Source organism: Neophocaena asiaeorientalis, unplaced genomic scaffold (genome assembly GCF_003031525.2).
Source record: "Neophocaena asiaeorientalis asiaeorientalis breed wild unplaced genomic scaffold, Neophocaena_asiaeorientalis_V1.1 scaffold896, whole genome shotgun sequence".
NCBI classification, from domain to species: Eukaryota; Metazoa; Chordata; class Mammalia; order Artiodactyla; family Phocoenidae; genus Neophocaena; species Neophocaena asiaeorientalis.
In genome coordinates, this window is record NW_020175779.1 from 625028 (window position 1) to 647475 (window position 22448).

The following is a 22448-nucleotide window of genomic DNA, read 5'->3' on the forward strand; positions in this document are numbered from 1 at the left end:
TGAAAATACTTTTAGTCAAAATTTTTATGTTTTTGGTTCAGATTATTTTAACTGACTTTTAAAAAATCTAGTGGAACTATTTTGCACTTAAATATAGACAAATGTTGCTGTTAAGATTGAGTTACTTTGTTTACATTTATCCTTTTGAATTAATTTGATTACTATGTATAAATTTTAATTTCTTTGTATAATAAAATAGAAATAATGGTTTATAGAAATTTTGTGGTGCATTTTCAGATGGTTTTGTTTTTAAATTCTGATTTTCAAGTTAAATAAAATGACTTATTCAGTAAATGTCTTAAAAATGCAGACTATAGCAAAACTTTAAAATGAAGAATGCTGATTTAATTATTGCTTTAAATGCTAAAGAAATTACTCAACACATACAGAAATATAATTTAGAATGTAAACGAAGTCAGAGAAAGAATTCTGATGAGGGTCAGTAGGAGGGAGGAAAAAAAAAGCGATATCCCTTTGTTAAGCATTAAAAAATATTTAATTAGCCGCTTGCCAAAACAAAACAATTAAAATGGCAATTACCTTTAAAATAGCATCAGTGTATTTGCAGCTGTTGTGATATAAAGCTAGGAAACACGATGTTAATCTGAAATGAACAGTTTAAATATGAAATTATGATATCCTTGGCTTCCTGTGGTACAGCTGTCAAGCTTGGGCAGCTCGCTGGTCAATAGTGACATTCTCCGTGTCAGTGAGCAGAGTCTCCTGATACCGTCACCCGCGGTTCACACGTTGCTGAAGCTCCAACTGTCGAATGTTGAGTCCCCTGGTGATACTGCAGCTTCCAGACTCTCCTGACTGGCTCATGTTTCATTCTTTGGCAATTTGCCCTAATGATATCCCCCAGGAGCTTTCAGCCTCTCCTCCTTCCCATATTGCCTCGTGGTGTATTAATCTGAGTGAGTGCAACCTGGGCGGCACACACTGTAATTTCCTACGGTTCCTTCTAAGATGCTCGCCTAATTTTTCAGGTTTCCTTTTATATGTTCTAAGTTTTGCCCCCAAACACTATATTTTCAGGAAGTTATAACCGTCCACATAAGATGCCCAAGAAGCTACTTCGCTGCTTATGTGTTTTTCAGAGGGCCTTCTGAAACATGAGGCTTTTTGCAGGCAGAGTTGGTCAAGATAATGTGATTCAGGTCGTTAAGTAAATTGTTTTATGAGTGTCTTCAGTCTTTGATAACTTGAGCATGTCTCTCTGTTTGGAGGGTCAGCGGCTGCTTACTGCTGTTTTCCTTTCACAAATTCTAGTTAACCGCCTGTCTCCATGGATCGGTCGCCCTGCTCTACCCGATGTACTGGCAGCACATCTACATCCCAGCGCTCCCTCCTCATCTGCTGGACTACTGCTGGTAAGCTGGCTCTGCCGGACTCCTGGCAGCCCAGGTGTTAGGGTTAGAAAGAGTGATTCATGTGTAGATCCAGTGAGCTTGGAGTACATGTGTGTATATACATGAATGAGATCCCTGAAACGTGACGTGGAGATGAGTAACAAGTATTAAAAGGTGGTTTTATGAAGGGAAGAGTAGTTCTCTCCAAAGGTAGCAAAAATTTATACTTGGCAAACATAAAGTTCTTTAGATTTTGTGAGTTTCCTCTATAATCATCTAGGTAACTAAATGCATAAATAGAAGCCGATCCAGTCTTCGCGGTGGTTAGGAGCATTTTACAGAAGTTGTAGTGTCAGTGAGAGCACCACATCCCAGATGCCAGCATTTGTCCGCAGAGTCTTTCAGACACCAGGTTGCCTCTGTCGGAGCACACGCTCGTTACCTCCCCCTCAGGACACACTTTCCTGCATGCCTCTTCCCTCAGTAGCACATCCAGTACCAGATACCAGCAGAGGGGTTGCCTCTAATGCAGGGGTTCCCTGAGTTCCTGGTTATCGAAGCCTCAGCCTTGAGCCACTGTGAAAATCAGTGTTGACAAGTGTCGGGGGCAATTCTGGAAAGTTTCTTGGCATCACAGACACAACTGCCAGTGATCTCACCCAGTCTGACTTCAACTGTCCCCTTCTCCTGGAGGTTAGGGAAGAATTAGACTCCCAAACAGCAGCCTTGGGATCTTCCTCGGGGCTGTAGGGTAATCATCTTCTGCAGGCGTAGCTCAGTTCTTAAGAAACCAGATGACATTTTTCCTCTAAACCATGCATGTGCGCGCGTACGTACACACACACACACACACACACACACACACATACACACACAGAAAGAAGGAACTGATTTTGACCATAATGTGTTCATTTATATCACAACTAATGTTATTAAAAAGCAAAGCTCTTTTAGAATCAAAGTAGTTATTTATTTAACTTTCTGATTTCATGAAAAGCAGATCACTTAAAGTGTTTAAGGGTTAAAATGATCTAAGTTCATAACATTGACGTTTTCAAGACTAGCCTTCTTCAGGACGAATGATTTTTAACGAGAGTACGTATCTTTGGCCACATATTGATTGTACCAGTGAATTGTGTGTTTCCACAGCAGGGTAATAGGATTGATAATGCTGGGCAGCAGGTTTCCAGTGACCTCCCACTGCCATTCTGCACTTTGGGTGCTGGGAGGGAGAAACTGTGGGGCAGGAGACTGTAGGTGTGGGGTTTAATTACACTGTGAAGCACCACACACACGAATCTGAGAGTAAAGCTGGATCTAGAAATAGCTCTCTTGGTATTCCCTTTAGAGTGTTCTTCTCTGACCAGTATACCTAGAATAGATTAGCATCCTTGAAAGCAGGAACCTCAATTCTTTCATGTCGACATGTGTAGTAGATCTTTCCACATAGTATTCAGTAATTAAAACTTATTTTAAATAATATTGACAAAAGTATTTGAAAATATAGTGATGTATGATTCTTTAAAATCTATATTAAAGTAGTGGTTCAAGAACCAACACTTTGTGAGGTTTAGAATTATATTTTATCATATGTAATATTAGTGCCATTTAAATTTTTCTATAAAAAATGTTCTGAAATCTTAGGAGGTAACATCCCTTTAAGTTCAGTTCTCTGTAATGATTACACACTTAGGACTTTCTAAAATATTGTTGTTTAGAAACTATTGCTACCTCTTTCCAGATATGTCTTCCTGATACTTTCTAACCCTGCTATCAAGTCGTTTTTCTGCTGCTTCCACTGTGATGAAGGAAGCTTGTTTCAGTCTTACTAGTTTCTAACCTCTGAAATAGCCACTTTAGGACAAGTTCTAACAGCCGCCATGCCAGGCACTTCCCTGGCCCAGAGAGTAGAGCAGTGATAGTCAAACAAGGAGTTATCTGAGAGTTCCTGAACCTTAAGGTCACAGTGATAGGCTCAGCTTCTAACATAGGAAGTGGGCAGTATCATATACTTTTTTTTTCCCCGAAAATAGCTATGACTCCAGCTCTCTTTCATTGTCAGAAAATTCCATGGACTAAACTGTTCCCTAGGGAAAGTGGTTTTCTTCCCTTTACATCTTTGCAAATGATCCTATATGCAAAAGGGAGGAAAATATTAGAGATTATCCCTTCAATCTCATGGGGTTGTTTTAAAGAAAATTTTATATTCCACTCCAAAAATAGCACCAGGAAGATGTGATAGGGGTAGATGTGTATTTTGCCAACTCTTCAAGGTGATTGGACTTTCCCAATCCTGAGGCAGTCCTGGCTCCTGGAAAGTGTGTCTCTGGTGTGGCATAGACTTGGAGGGCCACAATGCCATCTTGTGACCGTGGATGAATAGCGCATCTCGGTCGGCTGACGAAGGCTTGCTAATTTGTCGGCTCATTCATTCATCCATTTGTACGCCAGACATTCAGTAAACATGTGTTTGCCAGCCCGCGAGTATGTAATGTAATGAATAAGACGTAGCTCCTGCCCGCTTGGATCCCCAGATAGGAAGAAATTCCCACGTTTGTGCACACGTACACACGCGCACATCGTGAGCACAGAGGAATACTGTGACGCTGTAGGGTTTAGGTCTGAGGCGTATAAAAGGATGCTGAGCGGGACACCTAGGAGGAAGTGCCCGCCTATCTGCTAGGGTAGGGAAGGCTACTGGGAAGAAGTGACGCCATCTTTGTTTTCCCCTTAATCTACCAGTATAAGGGGGAGATGGGGAGTTTCTATTTAACAGGTATAAAGTTTCACTTATTCAAGATGATTAAGTTTTAGAGATCTGTTTAACATTGTGCCTTTACTTAACCAATACTCTATTGTAGACCTAAACATTTGCTAAGAGGGTGGATCTCATGTTAGGTATTGATACTGTAAAAACAAAGCAAAACAAAACAACAAAGGGAAAGTAATATAGCAAGTCTAAAGTGATGTTGCCAGACACGCTTAACCTTCTGAGCCCTTAAACACCTCGGAGGTAGTATGATTCCAGTACCAGTAAAAGTATAATCATTTATTTGTTCGAGAATGGTTGTCACCTCTTTATTTAGGCTATCTATCTGGTTCTTCACTCTATGAAAGGAGAAGATTTAGCTCCTAAGAGAATAGTGTTTTAAAAACATAAATGGAAAATTATGTTGTTTAGACTACCCTAAGTTAATATACTGCTGTTACAGTCTACCCCATGGGTGGCCTCCATGAGAAAACCTAAAAAGACAAAAAGCTATTACATAGTCATTATTTTTCAGCAAAGATTAGTTGCTACCGAAAAGAAACAGCAGTCATAATAGAGCCTTCTGTGTCTTATCTTTGCAAAATAATTCCATTGACAGAAAGATCTAGGCTAGTTTTGCACATAGCAGATAAAACATCTGTGTTGCCAAGGATCTCTTCCTGACTTACTAACACTCTGTCTCATTAGGAGATTTCAGCTAGGGTAGCAAAATTACTTTTCATGAGACTTGGCTGACTTAATATTAGGATGTATACAATCCAATTTTCATGACAATGAAATAACTATTCAGTTAAATCTATATTCTGAAAAAACATCATGTTTATTTTAGGAAAGTATGCTCTAGTTAATGTTTGCAGTCTAACATGTTTATATTTTAGATTTATGTAGAAATTAGTGAGGTAAAAACACATAGAGATACCCAGTGATCCCATAGAAAAAGTTTTGGTTTACTTTATTATTAAGTTCTGCATAGGAATTCTTTATTGGATTTTTATTCTAGTTTAACAATTTCTGTAAATTTATTGTTTATGTTTCAAGAGATAACTAGCTTTCATGAAGTTTTAAAAGTGTTACCTTAGATGTATTTCGTAGGACTTCAGTTGGTAGTTATTACTTTTGGCTCTGATTGTTTGAAATCTGATCCACTCAGTGTACCTTCAACGTATGTAAAATGGATGTAATAATTATTTTTAGAAGTCTTAAGTGTTTTGATTAACACTCATTGTATTAAAACGTGCTTTGAGGTTTGAGATATTATGAATCTTGTTGGCCGGGTAACCTAGCCTGGGGCGAATTGGGAAATTGCACAGTAACTTTAATAAATTTGTACTATTTTGGGTGTGGAGAAGGCTTGACATATTTAAGATCTTGGGAGTTGCCCACCCTGTTTTGTGAAAGTTGCCGGAACCCAGTCATGGGAGCCCAGAGGAGTTAGTGGCACATATTTCTGACTGTGGACTCACAGAAAGAATTCCAGAGATGAGAACTTGAACTGGGGAAGCAACTAGCCTCCTTTTATTTAAGCAAAAGTGGAAGAGTCCACATTTATTCCTTCTGTTTCCTTTTGAAGGCAGAAAATATGTTAGATCTTAGGGATATCAAGGCCTATAAATAGTTCTCAACTTTCAGTCAAATGAAATATCCAGAATATCAGATCAATTCCAGATGGTCTACTGCATAAAAATAAAAAAAAAAAATAGGAAGGAACAAAGCTGTAGAAGACAAAGACAACTGGGAATTAGAATCTAGTACAATATGACTTAAGGAACAGGCTAATAAGGATTGGAAGAAGAACTTGAACCGTTTTTATTTTTTGTGAATCCTGGATATAGAAGTTAGTGGCTAGCCATCCTTAAATAAATTAGGAACTGTTTAAGGTTACTTTGAAAACTGTGGATCTACCAAGGTGCCTCTTTTATCTGTTACTGATTCTCAGCAGCAAAGTGGACATGCAGGAGTTTGGACAGCTCTGTTCTAATAATGACGGGGATGTTTGGAAAATTATGCAAATTCTTTGAAAAAGAAGGTTATCTGTTTTCATTAACAGAAAAGGTTTGCATTATATGTAACACAAAGATGTATATAAAAGAAATGCCAAAAATGTTTTATTTTTAAATAGCTATTTATTTGCATATCTTCTATCACATTTGTAGACATTGTTCATTTTCATGTTTTCTTGTTAAATAACATTTTAATTTTGAAATGTCAAGTTGAATAATTTCCGCCCTATATTTCATGAGAAATATTTTTGAAATTGCTAGTAAGTCTTAATTTGTATATTACAAAAACTATTTAATGTCTATTCTCTGCCAGAGTATAAGCTCCAGAAGGGAATATATTCTGTCTATATTGTTCATTATTGTACCCTAACCCCTATGCCAGGTACTGGCACCTGAGTATGCTCCACATATTGTGTTGAATTAATCAATAGAATTCTTAAACTTACCTGAATATTTTTAAATTTATTAAAATTATATTATTACTACAATTAAAAGTGGGATAAATAAGGATGTACAGAGTTTAAATAATAGACAAGATACATGAGTGGAAAGATAGCACAGAAATAGAATGGTAACAGTGGGGGAGGAAATTACTTATCTTTGCACCTCTAGTTCCCAAACCGTGCCTGGCACATAGTAGGTCTCAGTAAATATATTGTGACTGACTCAAAAATTTGGGTGACTGAATAGTAGGTGTGAAACAATGAATATATATTAAGAAAATCATATAAGAATCTAACTGAATAAAAAAACTGTACAAAGAAATGTGAATAAATTTGATGATTATTTAGGATATATTTGATGGGAAGTATACAGAAAAGATTCATCTCAGACTACGGCCTAGACCCTAATATTCTTGTTTATTAAACATTATAACTTTTAATTATAAATGATTTTGTGATTTTATATAAATCAACCTTAATTTGAATATATTAATGGCCTCTAAGATTATATTTGAGTTTTCTATACTGAATAATTTTAAATATCTATGATGTACTATGTTAGAACTATACATTTAATAAAGTTATTTTTTAAAGCATTCTGAATTACTTATTGTTTCAGTTTTAATGAACTATATGAACACATACATATATATTTTTAATTTAGTGCCCCAATGCCATACCTGATCGGAATACACTCCAGCCTCATAGAGGTGAGTATCTTTCAGACACGAGATGGTGATAACTATTATTTTTATGAATTAATTTAAAACAGGTGTGTTTTGAAAGAATATCAATTGAATAGTACAAAGATGTGACTAGTTGCATATTTAGAGTGTATTTACATGATCATTTTCAAAAAGATAGTGTTAAAATAACTTTATTTTAATTAGTATGCAAAATGACCATCTTCAGTGGTACGAGACCCATTGAAAGTAGGTTCTATTTGGTTGAAGTCATACGGTAAGTTTTAAATACTAAAAACCTTAGTCTTTGATGAACCACTTTCTTTATGGAACTTGAGATCTTTTATATCTATTTCTCTTTCAGAAGAAATATTTCTGTATTTTGAAAGTGAGAATTTATGTAATTATGAGTCATAAAGGGAAAGTGTTTTTATTTTGCAAACTTCACTATAATTCAGTGTACCAGTGTTTTTCAAAATGTGTTTTAATACACTAATCATGAACTTTTAAATTAGAATATAACTTTGTAAGACTTTAATTTCAGTCCTGTTGGGACTTAAAATGTAGTTTGGTTTTTTTTTTGCACTGTCATTCGAAAATGACTTTTGTCACTTGTTATCACTGTAGTGAAAAACCTTGAGCTTTAAACACCTTTAGCTTGAAATCAGTGAGATTTCCAGAGAGGACTTCTTATAAGATTAGCTTCTAAAAAAGTAAACAAAAGACTTGGGTCAGTTGCATGGCATCATTATGCCAGCTGATTTTTTCAAATATATTTCTTTTTTTGCTGGTTGTTCATATTGTACTTTAACCCAGTTTCTAATAAGCAACTTTAATGAGTTAGATTTGGTTTTCTGATTAGTTGTTGTCATTGTATATACCATCAGTCATCACTTTGCTGATCAAGGAAGAGCCTGGTGATTATTTTAAAATTCCTGAGCATCCTTTGTGGAGAGAGCCGTGCTTTAACCATTAATAAAGAATACATTTTAATGAATTTTTAGTAGGTTTAATTCCTTTTTAATTTTGAAGTCTGGGTTGGATAACATTACGACTCTATATTTTGTACATTTTTAGAAAACAACTTCTTACAGCCCAAGGTACTTGCAGTGAAAGGACAAATTGTCTAAGATAAAACATGAATAAATAGGTATTTAATCTGTTATTAGAGTGTGGAATATATGACTGGCATTTTATTCATCAGTAGTTTGACCTTTTGCAAAATCTAACCATGGTTGGTTGGTATGGTTTCAAAAAACGTCATCAAATTTGATTTTGATGTTAGTGCACATATCTCTTCTTATGTAATGTACCTAATAGAATATGTCATTTTTATAATACATTTATTTATACAGATGAAAAATATTTAAAGTGGTTGATTGTACCTGTTGATGTTGTTATTATTATTTTTACATAATGATTCTAGACCAACTTTTAAAACAAATGATTCAGCTTTTCCAAAATATTGTAGAAAGGGGTACATGCTTTAAATATTCAATTCAGTTTATCACATGTTTATTGTACACTTGTAGAGAAAATCAGTCTTTTTTTAAAGGAGCAAATTTAAGAATTTTTTACTCCGTAGAGTATTGTCTTGGAGAAGCAGTCCTTTCTAACTTTAAATTGGCTTTTATTAAATGAGACTGTGTAAAGCCATGATTAGATCGGCTGAAATCTCTGTACCTTTTATACTCTGGACTTATCAAACTGTCTTAATAGTCAGTGTTATTTGGTTTAATAGTGAATGAGAAAGTATAATAGGAACTTTAAGAATGTCTTTCAACCAGTTGGGTACCATTTAGTAACTTTCTTCTTAATCTTTTACCAGGTGATACAGATCCTACGTTTCTATTTTTATGATGACATTATTACACAGATTATTTTCACTAAAATTCTGATCTTTTGTGCTTTTTTATTTTATATAAATGGTATTATAATTAAAAAATATATATTTACATATTTTATATATGAGACAGAACTGAATAATTTTTCACATTTGTTTGGCTGCAAGTACAACTAATTTTTTGTGGAGGAAGAATCAAAGTATTCTCTTCTCTCAGTCAAGACAGTTTCAACACTTTTTATCAGTTTTACAAAGACTTTTAAACAATTGTTCAAAGACATGAAATTAATGTCTTTCTAAATCTTTTTTAAAAATTATTTTTATGCGATCATAAGTAAGAGATGACTAGAAATCTCTTTTTAAAAAGTAAATTTGCTTCTAAAATAAAGGACAAGGGCATTTTGTTCTCCCTGAAAACTAGACTTTAGGGATGAAGTCAAAGCAAACTAAGGCCTATGATTGGGAATAAGCCAGTACAGGCTACAGATGTGAGGGTTATATTATTTGTTTTAATACACAAATGATTCTAGGTAAAGTGTTGGGCCCGGTTTCACAGTATCGTTGGCTGCTTCCACCGTGTCCCTTCCCTTGCTCCGTGTGCAGAGTGTGCAGGTGTGCTGGCATCACCTGGAAGGAGGATGGCGTGTGGAGGATGCCAGGAGTCTCGCCGGTTCAGCATCTGCTTTTGTTCTCAATAAGACTTTGTCTGTGTCCTAATATCATTTTCTTATTTTTGAAGAAAAAGCACATTGTTTTCTCACATTTTCTTACTCTTTCCCCATCCAAACAAGTTGATGAATTTTATGAGATGTAAAAATATGGAACAGAGAAAGTGGTGCTGTTTTATATGCCATATGACTTTCCATTCCTGTTTAGAAAAAAACGGCTAAAGCCTGATTTGGAGGGAAATAACAGAGAAAATACATTAATAAGAATTTTTTTTTTAAAGATTTAAATTACATGCTATCTTCTCCCCCTTTTTTTGCTTATGTAGAATTGTTCTCGTTTTAGGGAGGCCCAGTCTGTTGATTTATTGAAATGAATACATTTTCCATTCTTAATGAGCGGTCCCGTTAACAAATTTTAATATTCAGCTATTATCAGACTTCTTAAAACTAAGAGAAACTTTGAAAAAGGTATACGTTTCATACTAATGCTAATTTCCTTTATTCTGAGATTTTTTTTTAACTTTTTATTTTATATTGGAGTATAACCGATTAACAATGTCGTGATAGTTTCAGGTGCACAGCAAAGTGACTCAGCTATTCAGAGTTTAGTGTTAGCATCATTACAAACATTTTGGGGTCACATAACCATTACCCTATGCTATTTAGAGGAACTCATTTCATTCCCTGAAAAATACATCAGGTTTCTGGATTATCTTTACATTTTCTGTTAAAAGGGCAACTTAGAATTGAAGATGGAAATCAAAATTATGGTATACTTTTTGCATACAAATGCCATTAATATAAATATAGTTTTTGTTCATAGGTTATTTTTGTAGTTATGCTATAGTTGATTTGTCGATAACCACATATTTATATATGTAAACCTTTTTTACATATATGTATGCACATGGAAAGGAAATGAGTTTATTTATAAATGTTTTGACAATAGTATCACCGTTATAAGTTACTTTCTTAGAAATGGCCATTTTCTGAGTCTTACTTTAGAATAATTATAATGTCTTTTACAGGACAGAGTTTTAGAACCACGTGCCCCCTTGAGAATGCATATTCCACATAGACATTGTGGCTATCCTAACACATAAAAATTCCCTACTCTAAACTACCATTTTCCTAGCAAATTTAACATTCTACCTGATACGCAGAGATTTGAAATTCTAAGTGGATCGCAGAAATTCCAGTCTTGGCTAACTTAAAAAATTGGCTTGGCCAGTTTAATATTAAGCTATTTAAATAATCTGAAAAAATGGCTATGATTCTAGAATGTCACTTTTAAAACTACTGCACTGAAATTAATTGACCAATTGCTAGTTGACCTATGCAATTAGGGAATTCTGGGTTGATGGATATATTTCATTAATGCACACCTTACTTATTTTCATTAGGAAATGATATTATTTGCTATCATCCAGATAAGACTAATAGAATTATATGATTTGTTTAAGTAGACATATTAGTTTAAATAAGAAAAATAAACAATATTTTCTTTCTTTAAGGATAAAAATTTAATAAATTCTAATTTACTGTCATTTGTGCATATATTGAGATAATTTGACTAAGCTTTCAAACAAATATGACAAGTCAAATAGTTAATCTGATAGGCTATTAAATTTGATCCTTTATATTAAATTCATGGGATAAACATTACTAACAGTAAATTCCATATTACTGCTCTCTGTCATTTTTTCTTACTCAATTTCACTTGTCATCATCAACTTATACCAAATTTACATGAAGATATAGAGAAAATATTTATTAATTTAAACCTTACTTTACTACTTAGTAGTCATATTTATTGTTTTGTGTTAACCCTGCAGTATGATTTAGGCTAAAAATAGCTTTAGAACGGGCCACATGTTCCTATATCATAGGATTGAAATTCAATTGGTAAAATTTAAAGGATATAAATTTTTACAGTTTAATATAGCCCATGCCTATTTTGTATTTGTTGTAGTATCTCTTTGGTAGTTAAATTACATTCAGTGTCTCCAAACTATTAATATATTTAGGTGAGTAAACATGCTATTTGAAGCATTTTTAATCTTTCTTTTTGAATGGTTTAGACAGACTTTCTCATAAGGCAAAACTGTTTATATTCTTTTATGATGTAGAATTTTCCTTTTTTCTTTTCCTAAGGATAATGCATTAAGGTAATTTTCTGTCCATATCTAAGTTCATTATAACTTTGGAAGGAAAATATACTAAGATGTTTGTTTATAATTGTGTTTTTTAAACAGAGAGTGAAAAATAAATCATTGGAGGATGTGGTTATGTTGAATGTTGACACAAACACTTTAGAATCACCATTTAATGACTTGAGCAGCCTACCGAGTGACGTGGTAAGTCTGGAGGATATTTTGTGGTGAACAAACATATATATGTTTTCTCCTGGACCCTTGAATCACCAAGAGTTACTTTCCCATTTTTCTGTCTGAAATACAAGGGCTGAATATGAGCATGTGGTGTGAGAGGAGTCAAAGCAGAGTCTGTCTTTCGTATTTTTACCTTTTGGCAGTTGAGGAGATGTCAGATGCAATATCATATTCCTTATTGTAAAAGCAGGATCGTAATTAAAAAGCTAGATGCATTCATTAGGCAGAGTTTCTTTAAACATAAGTCTCTTCATCTCATCTTAATCATTATATTACAAAGTAGGCATTTCTGTCTGCCTAGTGGCATGTCTTGCAAAAGAATGAGAGAGTTTTTGAAGGCAAGAAGAAGAAGGGGGCCAATTATCGGCTTTTGCTTCCCTGCCACCTGCCAGCGCTTTTCCTTTTAATTAATGATCTGATGGCACTGGTCAATATAATAAGAAATGCTTGTACAGTTGGGGTCAGAAAATTCTGGCTTTGATCTCCCTCAACTTTCTGAAACATTTATTTGTTTTCTCTAAATTATTTCAGTTTTATTTTAATCCTTTCTATCCTGCTGAGGGCTGCAAGAATGAAAACCTACACTGTTTGTCATTTGCTCTGGCAGAGCAAAGACTGCTTACTTAGAATTCTATTTGTAAATTAAACTGCAAACCCAGTTTGTCATAAAAGACATCTGATCCTTTTGAAATGACGAAAACTGTCTTTTGTCTGTAAAGGCTGATAAATTAAGTGCCGGCTCTCTTCTGGTCTTTGATCTTGCAGAGGTTTGTGTGTGTGTGCATGTGTGGGTCTGCAGCTTATAATAGGATGTATTCTGTACTTTGTGTTAAATAGTCTCCAAAGTCAATTTTCTGGCCTTCGTATTCCTCAGAACAGGGTAAAAATGCAGATTGTACTGTTTCTGTATATATTCTAATGGCTATTTTAAAATATCTTTATAACATAGTTCTAAGTTAAAATAACTCCCCTTCAAAAAAAACCCATTGTTTATTCAGCTATATTAAAATTCGGGAATAAAAAAACCTTTAAAATATATTTTTTTTCTGTAATACTGCAAGTACTTTGACATCACTGTTAGGGAGCTTGAAAATAAAAAAGAATAAAAAAAATCTCAAACTCAGAAAATACAGTAATACTAGCCTTGATTGCTTTTATGGCTAGTGATAGGGAAAATGTGACTTTAAAGTCAAAATCAGATTATTTATGCCCATAAATAACCTAAAATACTTGCTGACCTTGAAGCAAATTAAATCGAACTACTTTATCTAACTGTAGTAAAATTTATGCTACGTATGAACAAATCCAAACCCAGGCCAGTGAAGAATTATATTATCTTTTTAGCTCATTATAACTCGATTGCCTCATTATAAAGATTTTGCAGAAGCTGCTAGAAAGGATTAGAGTTGTTCATTTAGAAATCCATCAAAGTGTTCTTCACTGGATAGGGACATAATTATGAAAATAAAGTCCCGACTTTTAAGGATGTTTTCCTTATGTGCATGTAGTTCCTACCATTAATTCCCTAAGAAGAAAGGATTGTTTATTTTTTTTTTAAATGAGGAAGGATAAGAAAGAGGAAGAAAAAAGAAAAAGAAATCAGCTTTTTTGTGTTATATTAAAATTTTTATAGTCAGCTCCAGTGATAGCTGATTATTTCTTTGAGAAAAACAATCTTTAATAGTAATTTTTTGATGAGTGATTCTTTTTAAATTGGGAACCTCTACTTTCCTAGTAGAATTAGTTTGATATTGAAACATTTATTTAAATATGTGAGGAAGTTAAACAATATTCATGAAATGTAAAAGCCTAAATATATAAAATGACAAGAGGGACCATCTCATTGTTTATTTATAAGCAACAGTTAACTGAACATAACTGAAATAGTAAAAAAATATTCATAAAAAGGAACTCTGCAAGGTAATGTAGATATAACTAAATATATGCTCGGAATTAAGGAGTACAGACTTAGACAAATTTGAAGAATGAATAAACTGAAATAGTCCTGAGGTGGAGCTAGGACTATCTACAGAAAGTATGAGATGTTTTAAAGTTAGAGTGATTTTCTAAAAATGTTTCAGGTGATTGTTTGTTTAACCCAGCTGTAATAAATTTAGCTTTTTCATCAGTTTTCCAAAGCTATCTCTTATAGTAGGAAATACAATAAAGTATCACATCATACTTGCTATAATTGTAAATGTTTTCAATGAGACGTGTTAAAAATCACAAATGATCATACTGAATTTTTCTGTGACTTGAATTAATAAAATATACCTGAAGCCTGAAAAATATTACAGTTGGTATTGTTTGATAATTTAATAAATTAACTGATATTTAAATGGGGACATTTTAAAATCATTCACCAAAACATTAAAATTATGCTTACAGGCTAGATGGCTTTCTGTGCATGTGCACTTTATTACCGTGTCAGCTTGACCAGTGGTCTTGGCTGTTCCAAGGTCAGTGGTCACAGTTGTCCTGAATTACTAGTTCTTTTTTCCTGTGGACCCTCTGCTGTGTTGCATGCTGTAATCTTCTTAATGGCTTCATTCCAATATTCACACATAATATTTTAGATTTATTGACTGTTAGAAATACTACCATGCCAGTAGCAGTTCCGCTACTCTTAAGGTATTTAAAATTGGAAAAATAAATCAGGCCAAAGCTTTCAGGAATCCTTTGTTTTCCTTAAGGGAAGGGGAATAAACTCTCTTCCTGTCTTCTGACAAGAACAGTTGTTTTTCGATTTCATCATTTCACTTTAGATCTGGATCATTAAAAGAAAAAACACAAATTTTATTGGGAGTGATTTTAACGATATTGATTATTACATGGAATAACTTTTAAAAGCATTAAAATATATACTTTTGTAGTTTTTGTCTACGAATACATTGTGAGTTTTATTTTTTTTAATGGCTATGCCAAGTTATAGGTACCTTCAAACATATGTAGTTTGAGTGTTTTGAAATAAAAAAGTAAATTTTAGGGCTATGTAACAGTATCGATTGCAGTTAGTGTTATTGTGGTATGTTTTTAAGTGGGGGCAGAAAGAGCCAGTTGTATTAAATATAACATTTGAAATCTCAAATGGGTTCATTTTAATTTAAGAAAATGCATTATTGGGACCTCCTCCATTGCAAATATATACACAAATATAGTTTCAATTACATAATAGTGTAAAATGTTGTATTTCTAAGGTATTAGTGCTCATTTAAATTTTTATCATCATTAACATTTTAAAAAGTAATTTGGAAATTGTTACTATTTCAAAAATAAATAGGATGCCTCACTAGTGGGAAAATTAAGCTAAGTAAAGTTATAATGAGATACAGGAAATCTGTCTTTATGTGAATATTAAGTTAAAACAATTATAAACTAACTCTTACAGAAGAAAGCAGGTTAGAATTGACGTCTGAAAAAGTTACATGCGTTAGAATATTCATTACTAGGAAAACAAATTTTGACCTGTACTGCTTAACTGTTTTTAAATAATTTTAACTTATTAGACTGTAAAAAATAATATACTCTGAGACAGGTCAATATACTTATACCCCTATGTTAGATAAGAGTATAAAGCCACAGAAAGTATGCTGTTAATGGTAGGTCTAGAGCTTTAGTTCATAGAAGTTGATCCTCTGACTTACGCCCCAGGCACTAGAGCATGGTCTGTCTCATATAAACGTGATACACAGTGCAATGGGTAACTCTTAAAATTTGATATAGAAGCTTACTCTCCATTCTAATCTTGTTAAAGAAGTATCATTATGACCTATTTGATTTAAATTAGGATTGTCAACACTGCTTTAAAAACTCATTTTCATGCTATATGTAATGCTATTGGAAAACGATTGTCTATTTTCTATTATGAGCCTGTGTAGAAAATACAGTATGTACGCTGAAGAGTTATTTGTACCATTCACGGTAGGCCACAGTATGTTATAGGGCAGCAACATTTAGTATAAAGCATATTTAATTATTCAAACATTGAAAATACCTTATTATAAAATAGAGTCATTTAAAATACTGTGCGTCTTGGGCTTCCCTGGTGGCGCAGTGGTTGAGAGTCCGCCTGCCGATGCAGGGGACACGGGTTTGTGCCCCGGTCCGGGAAGATCCCACATGCCGCAGAGCGGCTGGGCCCGTGAGCCATGGCCTCTGAGCCTGCGCGTCCGGAGCCTGTGCTCCGCAACAGGAGAGGCCACAGCAGTGAGAGGCCCGCGTACCGCAAAAGTAAATAAATAAAAATAAAATACTGTGCGTCTTATACTGAGGCTTTCAAGTATCACACCAAGGACTAGGTTAATGGTTTTACCATTACATGAAAAGGAAAGACACAAATTGCTCCGATTAACTAAAAATCATTACAAGCCTAAAGAACTAGAGGAAAAAAAACCCAACTCTGACTTTAAATTGAAATTTTCATATATCTGTATTCAAGTGAGTTAATTAGTTTGGGAATAAGTTTGGAAAAGAATTGGCTTTTTCAGAGAATTTTTAAAATCAGCTTAAAAAATTAAAGTATGTAAACAAATTTAACTCTTACAACCATACAAATAAGTCAATAAATATATTTAATTCATTAGATATTTCCTCTAATCTAACATGAAGGTTTAATATGTTAAATTGTCATAATATATGTTATAAAGAGAAAAAAAAAAAGACCCCAGAGAATATTTTATTAGTTCCAGGTTTGCCACAGCCATGCTGTAATCCTTATCTTGTTTAGCAGTGAATGAAGTCCCCAGCAAACTGGTAGAGTGTCCAGGTTACAACTATGTTACAATTTCACTCTGGTTCTGGAGTAATTAAGAGGACATTTTTTTGTTTAATAGAGTAGTCTCCAGGAGACAAATCCCGCTTTCAGTTTGCCCCTGAGAGTAGTGTTTGTAAGGGTATTTTCATCTGACTTTCATAGTAATGAAAGGGAGAAACCTGGAAGCCGGTTTAATATCTATCTTTGTGGCTCTGCGTGCAACTGTGTGTTTCCTGTCTCTGGAGAAGGAGAGTCGGTTGTGATGGCAGTCACCGTGCTCCTGTACTCGACTTTGGCTGTCACGGGGATTCACCCTTCTTCTAAATCGTTACTTTCAGAGATGAGATTGTTTACGAAAAGGCTTTTTGTTTGTAAGTAAACTATGAACAGATCCTGCTGTTTTTTCCTACTGTTTTCTTGGTGTGTATTTTTTAATATAAACTTTAAATACCAAAGCATAACAAAACAAAAATTAAAAACTCAAAATCTTAATTAATTGGGCCTCAACATTTAAAAGGTCTTTGTTGTTTTTCTCTTGGCTGCGTGAGAGAATCTGTGCCTCCCTCTGCAGGACCCAGCCCTGCGCGGTTCCTCCCTGCATGTCTCTGTACGTTTGCCATTTTAAAGTTGATTTAGAGTTTGCTACTTCTAGTGATTTTCAGTGCTCATGAATTTCCTTGGCTTTCTCCTGGCCTTTCATTTCCATCTAAATTAGCCAGCTTTTCTCCTAATGTCTTATTTTAAATTTATTTTTGGCTGCGTTGGGTCTTCGTTGCTGCACGCGGGCTTTCTGTACTTGCGGCGAGCGGGGGCTGCTCTTCATTGCGGTGCACGAGCTTCTCATTGTGGTGGCTTCTCGTTGCGGAGCACGGGCTCTAGAGCACAGGCTCGGTGGTTGTGGCGCACTGGCTTAGTTTCTCTGCGGCATGTGGGATCTTCCTGGACCAGGGCTCGAACCCATGTCCCCTGCATTGGCAGGCGGATTCTTAACCACTACGTCACCAGGGAAACCCCTCTCCTGATGTCTTTTTTTCCTCCAGTATCATCTTAATAATGTGCTTCTCTGTCTTCTTACGGCCAGTATGTGTGTATGTATGTATATATATGTTTTGGCTTTAAAATAATTTAAAAATTTGTTCCTTGTTTTTTAAGTTCTTCTCCATATTTGAGAGACTTTTTGTGTGCGTGATGTTGTGAACACTGTCATCATAGTGGTTTCCAAATCTTGCCGATATGATGACTTGGTGGACTTCTCAATGAATTTTGTTCCCGGGCACCATCACAGATATTCTGATTCAGTTAACTAGAGAAGTTAGTGTAGCAGCATGCCTGGGACAGCTTAATTTGTTCATTCGTTCAGCAGATACTGATTGAGCACCTACTGTATGCCTGTATTGTGCTGGGAGCGGAGTGGACAGGAAGACGTAGAAGCTGTGGTCCTGGAACTCACATTCCATTATTAGCTGAACCCAACCACAGGGCCACACCAGGTCGTGGTGATCCTGGGAAATAGCTGGGTTTGCCCAGCTGGGTTAACCAAGCACCATTCAAAACTTAAGATTTCTGTTACCAAAGAGAGGGAGAGTGTCTGTTGGTAGGCTGACAGCTGTCTCTGCCAGAAGCGAGCCCAAATGAAAATAATGGTAGCCAAGCTGAGAGGCCACTCTTACCTGCCTCCAAACTGAGATCTGCCTTTTGAGGTTCAGCTCAACATGTCAAAACACCTGAGTGCAGACCTGGCCTGAGCAATGAGTATGAGTAAGGTGGAAGGTTGAGGAATAGCATATACAAAGGCTCTGCTGTTGGCAGATTCAGGGAATGGAAGGAAGTCCTGTATAGCTGCGCTTAGAGGAACAAAAGAAGAGATTACACAGATGAGGTGGTAGAGACAGGTAGGAGTGAGAGCGTCATCTACAACTGTTTTCCCTTCAGAGGCATCTTAAAATGAGTGGAAGGTCTGTGCTTCTTGTTCAGGACCTCCAGACTTTACTGGGAATTCACTGGAGATTTGTAGCAGAGGAATAATAGTGAGATCCACTTTGACTTCTAAAAATAGCATCTTGGGTTCTAGGTCCTGAAGATCACTGGGGTAACGAAGCAGAAATGAAGCAGTTCAGAGACCATTTGCAGTGGTCTAGGTGAGAGATGGGAGGCGCTTGAACTGGATAGTGGCAGGGAGTTGGAGAAAAGCAGACAGATTTGAAATCTACATCAGAGGTCGAACAGCTGGGGCTCAGTGATTACTGCTTATGGAAGATGAGAAAGGGTGCAGCGTTGAGAGGACCTGCAAGGCACCTGGATGCACGGAAGTGACACTGACATTGGACTTGAGGTAGAGTAAGAGCAGTTTGGGTTGTGATCATTTTAAGATGCCTCTGAAGGGAAAATAGTTGTAGATGACATCGTATTTTAGGCTTCGAAAGGTAATTTAAGCATTCAGAGAAACAATGTCATGATACCCTCTGGGAGTGTATCATATGTTTTTCATTTAATAAATGTTAAAGGTTACTGTTTTAATCCTTAGATAGAAGCATGTTAGAAAATTATATTAAGAAGGAAGCATTAATTTTATTGCTTAAAAAACTGAACATTAGAAGGATTAAAGAAGTGTAGGGATTTAATATCTGATTCATACAATGACCATAACATGTTTCACGGAAGAATAAAAGACTTTAACCTTGTAACTTTTTCCTAAAGCAAAGAATTATTTGAAGCATTAACTTTTCTGAATGTCCGTAGTTTCTAGAGTGCAGCTTAGTTAGGAAAAAGGATACTTAAAGACATCACAGAGATGTTTCCGGTCATGTAGGTTTTATCCTAATGTTATTCCTGAACATTTATTTTTACCTTCTGTTCTTTACCCTTATGTTTCTCTTTGTGATCCTAAAAAGTAAAATTAAAATTTATGGGTTACAGCGATTGATTTATTTTTCCTGAGAAGACACATCTAAAAGTCAAGAGAAAATTTCTGTCACTTCTCTGAAAAACTCAGCTCTTTTATGTCACCTCCCTTCCTAACCCCCGGTTGGCATAATTGCTTCATTACTCAGCCCATGTGCACGTGGCTTGCACTCTTCTATTTATACCTGTTTGCTGTGTTTACTCATGTAATTCCCTTCTTTTATCCATGGTCACTTAGTGCTAAGAGGGTAAAAGTGGAGAATTGGTGGTAATATTATTCATGTTGCAGTGAACTCCCACTGGGCTCAAACCCAGGTTATAATTCCTCCTGTGATGGCTGCTTCAGAAGCCTGGATTCTCGTTGTATGAAAGGAATTTGAACATTTGATAAGAGCAGTGAAATGACGTTTATTCTGATGTTTTTTTCACTTTTTTTTTTTTTCAGGGGAGGTCTAGTATGATACCTAATTAGACTTCAAAAATAATTTATATACAGACTAAAAAATGTCATAATAAAATAAAATGTCAGTTTTCAAGTCATCTTTAGCCATCGGAGATTTACGCTTACTTCGTTAAGAATAAAAAGAGAAAACAATTGATACTTTTTCAAGATCCCATGATAGGATTTTGTCATAATAGCCATGTGACCAAGGTTCCATGAATATAACTGAATTTCTGAATTCAGTTATATGTGAGTATAAACTTTAGGATCTCATGGAAAAATGTACATTTATTTCATAACTAAACTTAGAAGTTTGGAAATTAAAGCAGAAAATGCTATTTCCCAGACCAAGTATTTTAAATAAGTGCAGAAGGTATATCACCTTATTTATAAATAAAAACTGCTAAAAGCTATTTAGCTCTGCAAAGCGTAGTGGTAACTGGTGATAATTTACTCCAGTGGTCTAAAGGACAGGAAAATAGCAAGGCTGACACAATCATTTTATGTTAGAGTAATATCCTAATAGCTGAAGCTGACTATTAAAAAACGCTTTCATTTTTACAGGCTGTTTTTGAGCGCTCATTGGTGCACACAGAAACGCTTAACTCAGCTGCCCTTCTGGTCTCTGAAAAACAGGAACCACCTCAGACCTACTGGCAGTCGAAGTCCACCTAGAGTAGGTCAAGGAAGAACTCCTTATATGCTGTTTGTAAAGGTTGAAATAATGTAGAAATAGGCAAAGGAAAAACTTAACCATATTTCTTGCTAGTCTCACATGTCTGTTTGAAATTATATAGTATGCTCATATAGAATAGCACCGTCCAATAGAAATATAATATGAGCCACATATGCAATTAAAATGTTTCTGGTAATCATGTTAAAAAGTAAAAAGGAATAGGTGAAATTAATTTTAATAATGTATTTTATTTAATCCAGTATATTCAAAATACTGTTTCATCATGTAATCAATAAAATTATTAATGAGGTATTTTGCTCTTTTTAAGTCTTCAAAATCCAGTGTATTTTTTTTTTTTTTTTTTACACTAATAGCAAATGCTAATTTGGGCTACTCACATTTCAAGTGCTTGTGCGTCTAGTGGCTACCGTTTCGGACAGTTCTAGAACAGGTATTTTCTTCTTTCCTATTTTGTATAGAGCTCTTGAGGAAGTTCAGGAGCTCTTACTGACTAATTTTGGAAGTGAAGGCTACCTCCTTATGATTTGGTTAGGAAGGGCCTGAGGCAGCGTGATGAATACCCTGGATGACTTACGCAGCGATGGAGCAATCAAGGACTTGGGGTAATAAAGGGTGAGGGATGGTTTGACTTGCCTCCAGCCTCTGGGAGCATATGTGTCATGCTTGTCCTAAGGATTCTTAATTTGCGGAGAACTGAATTGTCGCTTCCAGATTTTATAGAAAAATACATCTTGAGGAATTTTCTTTTACAAAGTTACAAGGCATGACATTTTAAAATGTTTTTTGTTTCCTAAAGTAAAATTTAAAATAACCCAATCATTTTCTTTTTATAATACTTTGGAAAACTAGAATCTTATTCTTTCCATCATCAGCCTTTTTAGGGGGCAATAATGAAATACATGTATTGATTTTCATCCCCACTGGTTTTTTTTCAAAGGCATTTGAAACCTAAAAAAATAACATTATTACAGACTTAAGAATAAAGGACGTTAAGTCAGAGGTTTGTTTTTGCATCCTTCAGCTGTATTTATTTTTGAATATGTAGGTTACCTAAAAATATGCATTAATTGAGGTTAGATTTTAATAATAAAAACTTCTTCTTAAATGAATCCTAATTTATGCACTTTGTGGGCTAAATGAATTAGGGTCTAAACTTTTATATGAATCTATGGAGCTTGGGTATAAATTGAAAAGATCACAGCTATGGGGAAAGACCTATACTGCAAAGGCCTTTCTGCATAGATTATGAACATCATAACTCAGTAATTTTTTCAAAACTGTGGTTATAATTGGACCCAATGGGGGTCTCTGTCTTTGATCAGATCACAGTAACTGTGACTTTACACTGGAAAATGTCACTACTGTGAAGGTTTATCACCTGTAGAGCTGGTCCTTCCTCTGATGCTGTGTTCCTTTCTCATTAGCATTATTCAAAGTTTAGTTGTTAATTAGGTTGACACTTCAATTACAATCATCATCCACAAGAGTAGTCAGGGCTGCTTGTAT

At 34.9% G+C, this 22448-nt stretch overlaps 1 protein-coding gene across 1 annotated transcript in view; it reads left to right on the forward strand.

Moving 5' to 3' along the window:
• The window catches only part of DENND1B (DENN domain containing 1B), a 256026-nt gene that overhangs the window by 144932 nt on the left and 88646 nt on the right, over positions 1 to 22448 (forward strand). The window contains exons 12-14 of the mRNA XM_024732230.1: positions 1273 to 1373; positions 7230 to 7275; positions 12015 to 12116. Coding sequence (XP_024587998.1) covers positions 1273 to 1373; positions 7230 to 7275; positions 12015 to 12116 — 249 coding nt within the window. The remainder of the gene's footprint in view (positions 1 to 1272; positions 1374 to 7229; positions 7276 to 12014; positions 12117 to 22448) is intronic.